Source organism: Tupaia chinensis, unplaced genomic scaffold (genome assembly GCF_000334495.1).
Source record: "Tupaia chinensis unplaced genomic scaffold, TupChi_1.0 Scaffold000118_1, whole genome shotgun sequence".
Lineage (NCBI taxonomy): Eukaryota > Metazoa > Chordata > Mammalia > Scandentia > Tupaiidae > Tupaia > Tupaia belangeri.
The window spans coordinates 1,689,723-1,706,489 of NW_006159584.1; the positions used below are offsets into that span (position 1 = coordinate 1,689,723).

General features: G+C 40.4%; 1 protein-coding gene across 11 annotated transcripts in view; it reads right to left on the reverse strand.

Annotated features, from left to right (window-relative positions):
- PCDH15 (protocadherin related 15) overlaps window positions 1–16,767 on the reverse strand; it is a 781,066-nt gene that overhangs the window by 446,939 nt on the left and 317,360 nt on the right. For 10 of the 11 annotated variants that reach the window (XM_027770259.1, XM_006144390.1, XM_006144387.1 and 7 more), the window contains one exon: window positions 9,890–10,000. The exons of the other annotated variant lie outside the window; for it this stretch is intronic. In XM_027770259.1, the coding sequence (XP_027626060.1) occupies window positions 9,890–10,000 (111 nt within the window). The remainder of the gene's footprint in view (window positions 1–9,889; window positions 10,001–16,767) is intronic. 11 annotated transcript variants of the gene reach the window in all.

A 16,767-nucleotide genomic window follows, 5' to 3' on the forward strand; every position in this document is an offset into this window, starting at 1 on the left:
CTATAGGGTGCATGCTCTTGCCAGTGAGACAGAAAGCAAGAAATCACCCTCCTGGAAAGATGACCACATCGCAATCCCTTCTCCTCCATTCTCCTCTCAGGATTTTGGGCACGCACGCACACACTCTGGCCGTCAGTTTTAAGCCACTATGTCCAGGAATTGCATGACGGTCAACTACATGGAAGTCCAGTGACGTAACCATTATGTCATTTGCTGGTCCCTATATTTCTTGTTTTAAGACAGAGTCTTGCAGTTTCACAATCCCTCTGCTTCAGCTTCCCATCTAGGACTGCAGGTGTAACCCCGCCTGCCCAGCCCCTAATTTTACACAGGGTCTAGCTCTGTTGCCTGGGCCAGTCTCAAGGCTGTAGTTCTCCTGCATCAGCTTCTCTGGGCTGCTAGAATTATAGATGTCTGTGCCCTGCCTATAAATTGGATTGGGAATTAAATCCAGGCCTTGCATGCAGTCGGTCCCAGCCTTCAGAGCACACCATCTCAGCAGAATGCACCACTGTTTCTGCTCTACTTGTTATTAATATGGCTTGCCACCAGGCTAACCTAACCCCTGACTGAGGTCGCATTCTCAGGCTTCTCCACTTAGATGTTATTCTTTGTTTTTCCCCTTCACATTTCTTTGGAAATCACTATGCACAGACCATATTTGAGGCATGAGGTCTAACTTCATTACCTTTTTTTTTTTTTTTTTTTTTTGTAAATCTAAAGTCTCTTTGACATGAAGACACAAGAAAGAAAAACCAACCTACATTATCTCCATCCAGAACATACACTGGTGAGGGTGGTGGTGGTAGTCATTTTTGTTGTTGTTGTTGTTGTTTTAAAGAATTATTTTATTTTTTATTATCATCATTTTTTAAATTTAACCAGAGAGAGAGAGAGGGGATGTGAGAAAGCAAGCTGTCAGGTCTGAGACTCAAACCACAGTTGGCCATACAGGAGTCTGATACCCTAACCACTCAGGTACCTACTGGCCCCCATGCCACTTGCCGACCCTAGTGGTGGTAGTTTCATCATTCATTTCCAGATAGAATCTTGAAATGGTTTTACTTTGTTGCTGACATATAATGAAAAGGAAGAGATAATTATTTATCCCAAACACATGCATAATTTGTGAACCTACAAAGGTACTGCTAGTCTATAATGCCCTTCTCCTGGGTTAGAACCAAATTTGATATTAAAAATTCATCTAGAAGAGGTACCAGCAGATGGTGTAATGGTTAAATTGCTGGACTTCCACGTAGTGGATCATGGTTCAAGTCCTGGACTTAAAAAACTCACACTGGATGCATGTGTGTATGTGCCCAAAATCCTGAAAGGAAAATGGAAGAGAAGGGATTGTGGCATGGCCATCTCCCAGGGGGAGTGATTTCTTGCTTTCTGTCTCTCTGTTACTCTCTGTCTCTCTGGTGAGGGCATGCACCCAATAGCAAAAATCTCTCAAAAAAAACCAAAACAAAACAAACAAACAAACAAAAAAACATCTAGAATAAATGTCCTATCAGTTAAGACAAAACAAATTCTCCCACTGAAAAAAAAATTATTAAAACTTTTTTGCTCTTTCTAGTAATATGCTATTCCTCAAGACCATTCTGGATAAAAGAAATAATAATCTAAATTGTGAGTAGTATAAATAAAACATAATTATCTGCATTACAATTTTAGATGCTTTCTTTACTTCTGCATTTCATTCATTGCTATGTGAGAATTTAATAGATGCTAAGAACCACCAAGATCATTTCCTTCCTGCCTTTCTCCCCTACTCTCTCTTCATTTCTTTTCTTCTTTCTTCGTAAAAGATAAAACAATATTTTTAATGGCAAGTATTTAAAAATAAGATAATGTTTCACTATCTTAGGAAACCAACTACATTCAAAAGCAAGGCTATCTCTTTAAAAATTATCCAAGTCTAAAAAAGTAATAAGCAGGAGGAGAAAAAAAAGTGCACATTTGATGACTGAAGAGAGTTGTATGGACACAACTGGGGTCTACTTTATGGTATGTTCATTCTACTCCCTGGGGTTTATGCCTAGGATCAGATTTGGATACATGTGTAAGGATATGTCAGCTGTGCTAGCTAGTGGATATACTTGGACTAATTGAGTTCATTGGTAGAAGAATTGAATGGGGGGGGGCGGAAGGCATTGAGGGCGATCATGAATGTCAGGTACAATGGAGGAGGAAGATGGGACATGGCGGAGGGTGGGGATGGGGAACCTAGGATGGCAAAACAAAAGGCAAGGTATGCAGGACACAAAAATTGGGAAATCATTTGCTGAGAACATGTATGTTGATGTGCTTGATTGAGCCAATGCACAGTGTATTTTGGATGGAAAATTCATGTGTGTGTTGTGATGAGAAAAATTTATAATAATAAATATTTTTGTTGTTGTAAAAAAAAAAAATTATCCAAGTCTGACTGCTATTAGGACTGAATTGTCTTCCCTCCAAATTTGTATGATGAAGCCTTACCTCCCAATGTGATTAGATTTGGAGACAGGGCCCAGCAGGGTAAGCAAATTTAAATGCTGTCATAAGGGCAGGGCCCTTACCTACTTCTAGGTTCTGACTGCAAATTCTGTCAAATTGATACATTAGAATCAGTGTCAATAAGGAAAGAAGAGACCAGGAGACCAGCAAATACTTTTATAAGAAAGCAGAGACCAGGGGACCAGCAGGTGGTGTAATGGTTATGTTGCTGGACTCCCAAGTAGTCAACTGCTATTCAAGTCCCCCGGTAGCTTGAAACTCCTGCTAGGCGTGTATGTGGATATGCCCAAAATCCCAAGAAGAGAATGAAGGAGAAGGGACTGCAGTGTGGACAACCCCCTTGGGTAGTGATTTCTCAGTTTCTGTCTCTGTCTCTCTGGTGAGCACTGCACCCTACAGCAAAAATCTCTCTGGAAAAAAAAAAAAGAAAAAAGGAGAGACCAGAAAGTTCTCTCTCTGTCTCTTCTGTTTTGTTCACTCTCCTCTCTCTCTCTCTCTTCACATGAACTCATAGAAAAGGCAATATGAACTCAAAATGAGCGGCCACCTCCAAGCCAGGGAGAGAACCTGCAACAAAAATGGACGATGCTAGACCTTGACCAGGGATTTCTAGCCTCTAGACTTGCAAGAAACTAAGTTTTTGTTAGCTAAACCATTGAGGTTGTATTTTGTTATGGCAAGTCTGAGCCTGACTTTCCTTAACATGCATTACTATTTCACATATCATTTACACATTTTCTAGCATTTAGTGACATGAAAGTTTTAATTAGCTTCTATAAAAATGAATCACTTTTATCTAGAATGTGTGGGGACAGTTATATTGCTGGTGATAGGAAGATCAGCATAAAAATTGACCTGTGAGAGTTTAAAAGACTCCACATAACTTCAACACAGAGTCAAGAAAACCATAAGGAATTTTCAGCAGGGTGAGTGATTTGGCATTATTTGAGATTCTGTTAATGCCTCCCGGGAGGTAGTACTGACTTGGTCCCTCAAACCTTATTATCTATGCAATTCTTCCAGAACCCTGGCCCCTGATGCTGGCAGTACAACGCACAGCTCTTGTGAGTTACTCTGTAACATGGTGTCTGGTATGTCAAAGACAATTCACCGTTTTTGAATAAATTTGCTTATGTTTTTAAATAATATTTTTACTATATAGGTCAAAATGTAAATCAATATATTACTAGAAAGAATTTTTTTTTCAAAGAAAGCTATGCCCAGTAAAACTTCAAATAAGTTACTTTTTATAAATAGCTCAGAGAGAACTCCTTGTCATAATCCATTCTTTGGACAAAACACAGCTTTATAAAATTAGGAACATTTTAACTGTGATAATGTTGAAGCAATAAAACACATCACTGTTAGATGATAAGTGAGGCTTTGAGGTTTTAAGTTTTCCCTCCCAATTAAAAGGCTTTCTTAGGTAAAGCAGTTTAATTACCAGCTGTTCTTTGACCAAACTAGTAACAAAAACACATCATCAAGTACCCAAAGGAGATGTAGAAGGGTATTAAGTAAATAATGATTGTGTGAGGTGTGACTAGGAAAGATGAGGCCTCTAACAAACAACATGAAATTATATAAAATCTGGTTTTAAAATGAGTAGGATACAGACATGCTGATGTTCTGATTTATTTTTGAGGCAATGTCATAGGAACCTTGAAATAAACTTTGAGCGTTTTAATATTCAATATTCAAGTAGTTTGTAGTTTAGTGAAATGGCTAGAAGCACCTACCAGACTCACTCATAGATACATATATTAAATAGTATTTCATTACCTTATCAGGAATTTGCAGTAGAGTAAGAAAGAAAAAAGCAACATAATTGCCTTTATTTATTTTTTGACTCTTTGTTACCTAAGACCCACCACTGAGGTGTTCGTCTTGCTTCTGTTCTCAGTGATAGATGGAATAGCACTGACTACAATTTAAAAATTGATCCCGGTAACTTGATTCTGTCATATATATTATTCATTTCTTTCTTCCTTGAGCAAGAGAGACACAGAGAGAGAGAGCTGGAGAGAGAGGCTCAGAGATGCCGCATCACTGACAAAGTCCTGACACCATGATCCACCCCGAGTCTCAGCGAACTTGGATCTTGGACACACGTGTGCCCAGCGTACTTGCGGAGATCTCCCAACAACCTTTCTATGTGAGTCTCCTTCGCAGAGGGCAGCATTTTGCCCTCTATTATATTTCTTTATTTTAAAAAAGAAAAGCAGCAAAAAGTTGTCTTGGTCTAAACCATCTTAGAGGTGGGCTCTTTTTTTCCCCCTTGAGGGTTTTTTGGTTGTTCAAGATGTTACCCAAGTATTACGCATACTAGGAGACAGAACAGTATTTCATCATGTACGGTTCTGTGTGCTTACATATCGTGCTTATAGAACACACTGGAAAGCATTTGTTCCTTTAAAGCACCAATCTCCCGTTTTACTTCCACACTCCAGAAAATGTCAAGAAACTGCAGATCTAAAAATGATGGTTGAAAATGAGCTGATTCTTTCTACAATAGGAAGCAGAAGCAAGGGGAAGTTAGGACAAGGGTTATTTCTGAAAGGTATTTACATAGGTTGAAATCTGCAAGTATAGAAAGAGATTTTTACATATCTCAACCACTACATTTGCCATGATTACACACTGTCTTTGAATATTTGTGGCCTTAGGAAAATGATGGTGCTAAGGAAGAAATATTGATATAACTTTAGGAATTGTATCTTATTATGAAAGAGAGCTGGCATCCCTATTCTAGATTTTTGGTATTTCAGAAATTATACAAATTTAAAAATGGTAATAGTAATAAATAAAATTAAATAACTCTTAAAATGTAGTGGAAATGAGAGCTCTTCTTTATTTCTTATGGGGATATAATGTAGTGAAACACTTTAGAAAACAGGTCATTGGGAAAGTCATGGCATATTTTTCTATGCAAAAAATGTATCACGACTTTCCCAACAACCCAATATATGGGAGTATCTACTGAGAGGAAAAGTATATGCATTTATAGATAGGCACATATATAGAAATAATATGTATACATTTAATTTTGACATATGTATACATAAAATTTTTCTTCATAGTAATTCCACTTTAAACAATAAAATACTAGTACTTGCTTCAGTGTCTGCCACTTGACACCTAAAAAAAATTATAATTAGGGACCAACAGATGGCACAGGGGTTACATTGCTGGACTCTCTTGGAGTCCACCAACTTTGAGTCCTAAACCCAGTGGCTTAACCTTCACTCCCAGGCGCGTGTGTGTGCTTGCCCAAGATCTCAGAGGAGAATGGAAGAGGAGGGAATGCAGCATGGCTATCCCCCAGGGGGAGGTGATTTCTCACTTTCTGTGTCTCTGTCTCTCTCTGTTTTTTCCAGAGAGCAGATGTGCCCTATAACAAAATTTTCTCTCTCAGAAAACAAAACAAAACAAAAAATTAAAGTGAAGGAACCAGCAGATGGCATAATGGTTACATTGCTGAACACTGAACTGCCACATGGTTGACCACAGTTAGATCCCCAGACCCAGCAGCTTGAAACTCATGCTGGGCGCAAGCACTTGTGTGTGTGTGTGTGTGTGTGTGTGTGTGTGTGTGTATGTGTGTGTGTGTGTGTGTGTGTATGCCCAATATCCCAAGAGAAGAATGGGGAAGAAGGGATTGTGGTGTGGTCATCGCTCCTGGGAGGGTGATTTCTAGCTTCCTGTCTCTCTCTCTCTGTATCTCTGGTGAGCACACAGCCCTATAGGAAATACCTCTCTAATAAAAAATATTAAAGTGAAAAGAAAAGCTTTAAGAAAGCTTAATGTAGGGAACAGCAGTTAGTGGAGTGGCTACGTTGCTGGACTCCCATGTAGTTGACCACAGTTCAAGTTCCAGACCTGATAACTTAAACTCACGTCGGGCACGTGTGCGTGCCTGCCCAAGATCCTGAAAGAATGGAGGAGAAGGGATTGTGGTGTGGTCATCCCCCGGGGAGATCATTTCTCGCTTTCTGTTTGTCTGTCTTTGTGGCAAGCGCACGTGCCCTATAACAAAAACCTCTCAAAAAAAAAAGTTTAATGTAAATTTATAAATTTGGGGACAAGCAGATGGCATAATGATTACACTGCTATATTCCCACATAGTTGACCATGGTTCAAGTTCTGGACCTGGCATCTTAAAAACTCATGCCAGGTGTGTATGCAGATGTGCCCAAAATCCTGAGAGGGGATTTTAAGAGAAGGGATTACAGCATGTCCATCCTCCCTGAGGGGGTGATTTTTCACTTCCTGTTTCTATCTCTCTGGCAAGTGCACACACCAAATTCCTTTTGAATGAAGTATCTGTAAGAAAGAAAAAAAAAAAACAATGGTACTTAGTGACACTTTGTTGTACATGAAGTTGCTGACTGAGGATGTTTTCCTTTTGCTAGCCCCTGCTGTCTTTCTGCTCTTTGAAGTTTTTGGTTTGTTTTTGTTTGTTTGTTTTTGGAGAGGTTTTTGCTATAAGGTGCATGGGAGACACAGAGATAGAAAGAGAGAAATCACCCCCTGGGGGGGGATGGCCATGTCACAATCCCTTCTCCTCCATTCTCTTCTCGGGATCTTGGGCACGCATGCACATGGGATGAGTTTAAGCCACCAGGTCCGGCACTCGAACCATGGTCAGCTACATGGGAGTTTAGCAACATAGCCATTACGCTAACTGCTGGTCCTTGCTCGTTTGAATCTTTAAAGACACCAGTTGATACCAGAGTCTAACTAGCTTTTTTTTTAAGTGAGGACTTTATTACTTTATTATTTCAGAACAGTTTTGGGTGCACAGCAAAACTGAGAAAATGCTGAGATTGCTCATGTACTCCCTCCCCCATCTCCAGTATTACTGTATAACTTCTACCACCATCAAAACCCCTCCCCAGAGTGGTACACAATGGAGATCTTACACAACGTATTTATATTTCATGAATTCACATTGAACATTATCATCCACCCAAGTTCACATTTATCTCAAGGATCATCCATGGTACTGCACATTTTATGGTTTGGGCTAAGGTAATGCCATGTATCTACCCTCCTAGTACCACACAGAGTGTTTTTGCTGCCCTGGGAGCTTCTCCTGTTAGTCCCTCTCTTCTTCTCTCCACCATCTCCACCCTCGCCACACTACTCATCTTCATACCGTCTCCACCATTTTGCCTCTTCCCAAATGCCACATATCGTTGATGTTTACAGTATCTGACCTTTTCAGAATGGCTTACTGTACTTAGCGATATGTACTGAAGGTTTCTCCATGTCTTTTCACAGCTTGGTAAGTCATTCTCTTAACTGCTATTTTAGAACCTGGCCCTGTCATTCACAATGAGACTTTCCAATGTTAGTAGCTTTCTGTGTCCGGCTCTGGCTCTGTCGGCTCTTAACTCAAACACTAGTTTCCTTTTTTTTTTTTTTTTCAGGTCATCAGTGTGCCCAGTCCCAGTCCCAGAATATAAATCGTAAGTAGTGTAATCCAGAAATTACTATTACATTTCCCTTGGATATGTACATACTTTCTCAACTTTTTTTCTGACTCATATGATCCAGTTATGTAAGGAGAAGTTGGGTCAGAAAAGACTCTAGAGGGTCTCTTCTCAAATAAAACAAGGGAGAATCAACAAACAAAGAGAGTCCTAGTATCATTCCTCTTTTTACCTGCTCACACTTGAACTTAATATGCAGTTGGGACACCAGCTGATGGTGTAATGGTTATGTCCCTGGACTCCCACATAGTTGATTATGGTTTGAGTCCCAGACCCAGCAGCTTGAAACTCACACCAGGCGCATGTGCATGCATGCCCAAGATCCCGAGAGGAGAATGGAGGAGAAGGGATTACAGCATGGCCATCCCCACTGAGGGGTGATTTCTCACTTTTTTTCTGTCTCTCTGGGAAGCATACATGCTCTATAGCAAAAATTTCTAAAAAAAAAAAAAAAAAAAAAAGAAAACAAAGAAATGCAGTCGTGATGCTGAGAGCTAAGGTATTCAACTAGCACTGGCCCATAAGGCAGGAGAACAATAGTGACAATTTCAGGGAGGAGCAAAATGTAAGGGTGGAGGAAGTCCAAGTCATTGGTGGTACACCTGAGCTGTCACATGAGCTCCTGGACCATATAATTCCAGTGACTCTATTGAACTGATAATAATAACAACAATAATATATGCCCTTTTTTGAATAAGCAATGTTTTTTTAGGTTTTCTGTTACTGCTCTTCATATCTCATGATACATTACCTAGTCAGTTATGGGTATAGCAATTAATAGCTAGTGAGCCATTACTCAATCCATGATAGCCACAAGGAAAAAGATTACTATTTAGGCAGTAGTTAAACACACCTCTATTGGTTTTAGAATCCACTGGGGAACTCACTAAAATGCAGATACTCCACTTTCATCCTCTGAGATTTTTATTCAGAACCTCTGAACTAGGACCCAGAAATTTACATTTATGTTTTAATTGCCAGAGGGTGCATGTACCACTCATCTGAGAGACAGAGAGAGAGAGAGGGAGGGAAAGGAAGAAAGTACCCTATGGGGCATGGCTGCATCACAATCCCTTCTCCTCCATCTCTCCATCCTGTTGGGATTTAGGGCACGCACACATATATGCTCACTGTGTTTTCAAGCCACTGAGAATGGGATTTGAAGCATGGTCATCCATGTGGGATCTGGCTCCCTTAACCACTAGGCCACATGGCTGGCCCCAGAAGTCAGTCAGTCGTCAGTCTCTCTCTCTCTCTCTCTGATTTTTGTTTGTTTGTTTTGTTTTTCTAAGAGATTTTTGCTATAGGGCATGTGCACTTTCCAGAGAGACAGAAAGAGAAAGACAGAGACAGAAAGCAAGAAATCGTCCTCCAAAGAAGATGGCCATGCCAAAAACCCCTTCTCATCCAGTCTACTCTCAGGATTTGGAGCATGCACACACATGTGCCTGGCATGAGTTTCAAGCCACCTGTCCAGGACTTGAACCACGGTCAGTCATATGGGAGTCTACTGCCTTAACCAGTATGTTACCTGCTGTCCCCAGAAATCTCATTCTTAAAATCCTCTCAAGATGATTTCACTGCAGTTGTGTGGTGGTCATTCTTTCAGAAACACTTTAGTATGGGTTACAGATAAATTATTGGCACATGGGTAACACACATGACTGATTTAGAGACTGAAGAATACAGTGAGTGGAAACAGTCCTGCCAGCCCCTTCCATACCCTGATCTATCTAGAAAAATATGATGTATACATTCCACCAAGGGCAACAGTCCTGCTGAGGAAGTAAATCACACGGAGTACTGGAAGAGCACCTGACACACTTTGAACAAGTAGCTATTTACCACATAAGTTCACGGGAGAAATGTAAGAGAAGCTGAATACTCACATTAGCTTGGATGATGACAAAGTAGCGGGTCTTATCTTCATAGTTGAGTCTCTTCCTTAGCACTACGTTCCCAGTTAACATGAGGGGGATTTCAAAGGTGTCATTGGAGGTCTGCAAATATTAAAGACACAGATACTAGATCATTTAAATCTAAGCTGAATTAGATAACTCAGTATTGGGGCTTAATGCTTCTGAAAGTTTCAGATGGCTTGCTTGTTATCTGAAAACAGAACGTGAGTATAAGTTTTAGGTTTAGTATAATTATTTCTTGAGATGTTTCATTTTTGATCAGTAGTTTTCTTTAGAGTCCTTTGACAATGATGGCCAGGAAACTTTTTATTTGTCATAATGTTTATATATGATCAGAGTTTATTCATCAATAACCCAGGAAAAGTTCTAAATCAAAGTCCCATTGTTAGAAAATCTGCTATTTTAACAACTTGTCACCATTTATTTTAACACCAAAGGGTTTAAACATTGAAATTTGTGATTTTTATGTAATATCGCTTTCATTCATTAGTCCATTCTGTATTCCTAATATTTTCAGGTATTGAATACAATTATAAATCCAATTTCCATTGTAGGAAAGGGCACTTAAGGTTGAGGTGATCACCTCTCGCCAATGATTTAATCAACTAGGGGTCGATGGAAAACAAAACAGACTGGGTTTAGTGAGCTCCCAAACGCATGAACATTTGGAAGTTTCTGGAGGTTGGTATGCCCAGAGATGTCTGGGAAGCTACATACCGCTTCTCACATACCTTACCCACACTTCTTTTCTAAATATCCTTTGCAATATCCTTTATAATACATTGCTATATGTCTTTCCCTGAGTCCTGTGAGCTGATCTCTCAAATAAATTGAACCCAAAGAGCAGCCATGGGGCTGCTCAGATGAATAGTTGGTCCATCAGAAGCACAGGTGAATGAAAGTCAGACTTTGTATGTCCCCACTCAATATATACCGAATGTCTGCACCCTATGACAGAAGCTGAAGATTTGGAAGTATTGTAGCAGGAAGGGCAACTGTAGATACTAGAGATAGTAAGGGTAGGGGTAATACGGGAGTGGGTAGTAGAGGGAGGGGAACAGGGGAAGAGAAAAATGCATTTTAATTGACAACAAAATGAAAAGCTATTTCCTGATAATAACGTATATAGTAATATCTTTGTATTGACTGATAGGCACCATATTCACGCTGGAAAGAACAATGTTGTACACTGCAAAGATATATGTGAGTAAATGTAAATTAAAATAAAATAATTAAAAAAAAGAGAAGAGGCACAGGTTAAACAACCTTGGGCTTGTGACTGACACCTGGAGAGGGTTAGTCTTAGCAACTGAGCCCTTGACCTGTGGGATCTGACCCGATGTTATCACCAGGTAAACAGCGTCAGAGCTGAACTGAATCAGAGTACACCCAGTTGGTGTTCACTACAAAACGGCTTGCTTGATATGTGGGGAAAGCCCACACACATTTGGTCACAGAAGTCCTCCATACCGATTCTGTGAGATTATGAGAATCTAAGGTGCTTTTTTTCCCTCATAATCAGATCTCCCCCTCCACACAAATACAAACATGCATTCACATTTCAGGATACATTAAGGATTACAATGCAATTTATTTCAGCTGGTTCTAACCAATTTCCCAGAAAACTGTATTTAGAAGTGCTTAGTTGGTTTCAGAGGTCTGCATGTTTTAAACTTAAAAGGTCACAAATGAGGAGTGAAAAGACCTAGGTTCAAAGTTTTACACAAAGAAAAATGTCAGAAAATACAATGACTTGGGGCTGGCGGGTGGCACAGTGATTATCACAGAGTCTCAGATGGCCAACTGCGATTCAAGCCTTGGACCTGGTGGCTTGTTTTCTCACTTTATCTCTCTCTCTCTCTCTCTCTCAGGTTCTCTCTAGTAAAATTAAAATAAAAAAATAATAACAAATAAAGAAATAAAATGACTTAACTAAGCATGAGTATTCATTGTAGAATGAGAATATGATGACATGAGAACACAAGACTCATAGAATCTACTCTTTTAAAGTATTAATAATGTAATATTGGGACCAGCAGATGACATAATGGTTATGTCACTGGACTCCCACATAGTTGACCATGGTTTGAGTACCGGGTTTGGCAGCTTAAAACTCATGCCGGCCGAGGAGAGTGCACACCCAAAATTCCGAGAGGAGAGTGAAGGAGAAGAGACTGCGGCATGGCCATCTCCTCTAGGGGGAGATTTCTCACTTTCTGTCTCTCTCTCTCTCTGGTGAGCACACATGCTCTATAGCAAAAATCTAACAAAAATAATAGTATTAATAATGTAATATAATTTTCTTAATAACCTACCTAAGAATGAAAAATTTTTGCTTAACCTAGAATATTATAATTAATAACATCTAAAATTTAGACTTTGACCTATACAAAGAACTACTTTGGCACGGTGGTTTGTTAAACATCTTTACATTTGAATTGTGGTTTCAACTTCCTAACTCAGGAAATTCAAAAGTATTATGTGCTTACGTGTTACAAAAGAAATAATGGTTCATTTTTGTTCAATGCTCCCAATGCTATAGGGAGTCAAGCATATTTCAAAAGGACTGTCTACTCAGGAGGAGTTGCTAAAAGATGTCACCACCCACCAAAACACTATGCTAATACCTCCAAGAGAGGGGCTGTCTCTGCATGCAGCTTATGTGTCCTCAGTACTTTTCTGAGGACGGTAGCGGTTAGCTGGAATGCTGTGCTGTGTCTCTAGTCTACTGGGACTGCTATAAAGGACAGGTCATCGGTTTCCATCTTGTCACTTTAGGTTGAAACACTTAAAATGCTGAATAAACATCACTTCAGTCTGACATTAAACAAAGAGACTAAGATAAGAAAAGTGATTATGATACTCTATTGTATGAATAGTATTTTCAATCTTGCTAACCATGAGATGTGAAGTATCAGAAAGGTATCTGTGATACTTTCATACGAGATAACTCTCAAGAGGAAAGTTTCTATAGAGTACACGATGACGAATTCTAACCTTTTTCCAAGAGGATTTTTTTTTCCCCTAAATATCTAATTAGGCCATACTACAGATGTAGTATGTTTTGTATTGCCATGAAAGCATTGAAAAGCAATGTTTTACCATAACCATGATGAGCATAGGATAAATTTTATAGATAATGAATTTCCCTCATTGAAAGACTGGCAACTCACAAAACCCAGTAGATTTCCTCTGCTACCAAGTTCCAGGAGATGATTCGACTGGTCTTTAATGAACAAAAATTGACCCAAAGAGACAATAGACTTATCATTTTCAGAGAAACAAATAGAATGTTTTTCTTTCTTTGAACAAGAGGGACTTAGTCAAATTTCTTGGCTTGGCCAAACATCAATCAGGCTTCTGATTTTTCCGCTAAGCACATCGGTGTATAATACTTCCTATAATCCAATTTTAGTGAAGACCCCCTGCTAAGTGAATTTAGCAAGAACCTTCCACTCTGGGTATCTGACCCAGGTTCCTCTGACTCCTCCAGCCCTTAGGTGCAGCTTGATCAATGTGACCTTTCTTCACTAAGAATCCTATCAGAGTGGCTAGCAGTTAAGTCCCTGAACTCCCACATGGTTGAATGTATTTCGAGCCCTGGACCCAGAGACTTGAAAGTCAAGCCAGGTATGTTGCATGTGAATCTAAGATCCCGGGAGGAGAATGGAGGAGAAGGGATTGCAGTGTGGCTATCCCCCACCCGCTGCCCCTGCAGGACGGGATGAGGTCTCATATTCCTTCTCACTGCTTCTCTTTCTCTCTCTCTCTGGCATGTACACTCGCCCTAAGGCAAAAACCTCAAAAAAAAAAAAAAAAAAAAAAAAAAGGAAAAAAGCCCTTTTAGGCTGGTTGAGCCAGAAGCTCCTTATATTTTCAGTTTCCTGTTAATGATTCACTGGCCCCACCCTTCTCCTTGGCTATAAATTCACACTTGCCTATATTCTAATCAAGGTTGAAACCAATCCCTCTCCTCCACTACAAGACCCTTTTGCCATGATGTGTTGGGGTCAGAAACAAATAAACCCAAGACTGATGCTTGACATGCCATTACCTTCCTTAGGAATGAGGAAAGCAATGATCTTTGCCCCCCTCCTTGCTATTTCAATGACTAAACTCCTATCACAGAAGGGAGATTCAGAAATATCAACTCCTGGACAGATGATTTTTCATCAGCTTTTATCCATTTCCCATACTCATCCAGCTCCCAAAGAGAATCATTTAATCCCCACTGTGTGAACAGTACATCTACTCTTTTCTGCTAAAACGTACTTGCCCTAAAATTGTCTGCACCTGCACTTTCCTCCCTCCTATGAAGAGGACGTTTGAACCACAACTCTCTGGCCCCATGCTGAGTTCATATGTTCTATGACTCCTATACATACATGTAAACATTAAAGTACATCTGTAGGTATTTTCTCGGTAATGTGCCTATTGTCAGAGATTTTTTTTAAAGGATTATTTTATTGAACTTTACTTTTATTTTAATTTGACTAGAGAGGGACAGAGTGAGAGAGAGAGAGAGAGGGGCGGGGAAAGTGAGAAAGCAAGAGGCCAGGTCTAGGACTCAAACTACAGTCGGCCATGTAGGAGTCCAGTGCCCTTAACCACCATACCACCTGCCGGCCCCTGTCAAAGATTTTGAGTGAACCTTAGAGCAGGAGGAATTTCCTTCAACCCTACAAATTTTCAGCACCTTGAATAGAATCAAACAAAACTACTTTCCTCTTCTGGAAGCCAGAGCCCAAAGAACCCAGGACATGACAGGCTGGCAAAAATGGGTACAAATTCGTATCAATTAAACTCTCAGTCTCTTTCTGTGGAATCCAGATGAGCAGATGGTAAAAATCGCTATTTGTCTCTTTTCCTTTATAAACTTAAATTGGTAGGAAAAAAGGATTTGTGGAGACTAGTGTTGAGTGCAGGGACTCTGCTGTACTTTGCCATGAGAACTCATAGCCTAATCCCATTTTCCCAGAAATGGCCTGTTTTCCTGTCTCTGTCTTTCTGTGTCATTCTCATTCTTACACAGAGGAGATCCACAGGGTGGAGCCCAGACCTAGGGTCCTTTCACACCTGCTGTTTACCAGCCCTGCAAACTGGTGCATTTTATGGTTCTCATCAGTCTGGTACCCATTTAGTCAAATTGTATGGATACCTGCAAAGAAGCACAAACAAAAACTTGAATGAGGTTCTCCTTTATCTTGTTTTATAGCCTTAAGACCTAACAGCAGCACCCCCTCTTGGTCTCCACCCTTTGGAGGGTGTGGTTTTTAGGTAACATCAGGGGATTAGCTTAAAAAGGATGAGAATTTTTCTTTTCTTTTCTTTACTTTTCCTTCTTTCTTTTTTTTTTTTGGAGAGGTTTTTGCTACAGGGCACATGCACTTGCCAGAAAGACAGACAGACAGACAGACAGAGAGAGAGGGAGAGAAAGCGAGAAATCACCTCCCCCCTAGGGGGAATGGCCACGCTGCAATCCCTTCTTCTCCATTCTCCTCTTAGGATCTTGGGAATGTATGCACATGCGCTCGGCGTGAGTTAAAGCCACCGGGTCCAGGACTCAAACCGTGGTGGACTACATGGGAGTCCAGCGACGTAGCCACTACAACAACTGCTGGTCCCAAGAATGGGAATCTTAATGCAGGTAAGATATCAGGCAGTGAGGGCTAGCAGTTGGCATAATGGTTAAGTGCTCTGGACTGCCACATGGCTGACCAAGATTCAAGTCCTGAACCTAGTGGTTTGCTTGCTTTCTCTCCCTCTCTCTCTCTCTCTCTCTCTCTCTCTCTCATCTCTGGTGAAATTAAAATAATAATAATGATGAATAACATTAAATCATTCTTTTTAAAAAAAGATTTCAGGCAGTATAGTCTTTGTTCCAAATGTCTGAAGTTCTCTGGGGAGTTTATTATATTACGAAGACTCATCCCTAAGAGTATTTTTTCATCTCCATCTTTCCTTGCCTGGTTAGTACTGGGAAAACCCAATCCCAGAAGTACCAAACTAGTGTCACAGATGAGCAGGCCATGACTGGAGGCATCCCCACAAGTTTACATGTCCATGTACCCATGCATTACTAGGGCCACCTTCTATACAAGCAAACATTGCCTCAAACGGTCTTGGTCATGTTACAACCATCTTTTCTTTGATTCTACCTTCAGTCGAGATCCTGTGCATGTGTGTGCATAGCACGTTCTTTAAGCTGCAGGGGCTGGGACTCAAACCCAGCTGGCCATGTGGGATCTGACTTCCTCTATGCAGCACTTAACTGCTGTGCTGTGGGGCCAGCCCTGAATTTTGTTTTATTAGTTTGGTTTATTAGTTATTGTGGGTTTTATCTTTTGTTTTGCTTTTTTACATTTTGTCAAAAAAATTAATTTGATTTCTACTTGCACCATCAGTCACATGTCGGGTATGTCTTGATTTAAATTTTTGGTTTACATTCAGAGCCTGACATAAATTGTGTGTGTGTGTGTGTGTGTGTGTGTGTGTGTGTGTTAGCTTTCTTTCCTGTAGGGGAAGGAAAATTGAAAATACATCATCAGAAAAAAAAGAAACCATTTGACTAAGATCAAAACAAAAGCTTGTGGGGAACCAGCAGTTAGCGTAATGGCTATGTCGCTGGACTACCACGTGGTCGACCACGGTTCATGTCCCGGACCCGGTGGCTTAAAACTCACGCCGGGCGCGTGTGCGTGCGTGCCCAAGATCCCAAGAGGAGAATGGAGGAGAAGGGATTGCGGCGTGACCATCCCCCCTGGGGGGTGATTTCTCGCTTTCTGTCTCTATGTCTCTCTCTGTCTGTCTGGCGAGCGCACGCACCCTACAGTGAAAAATCTCTCCAA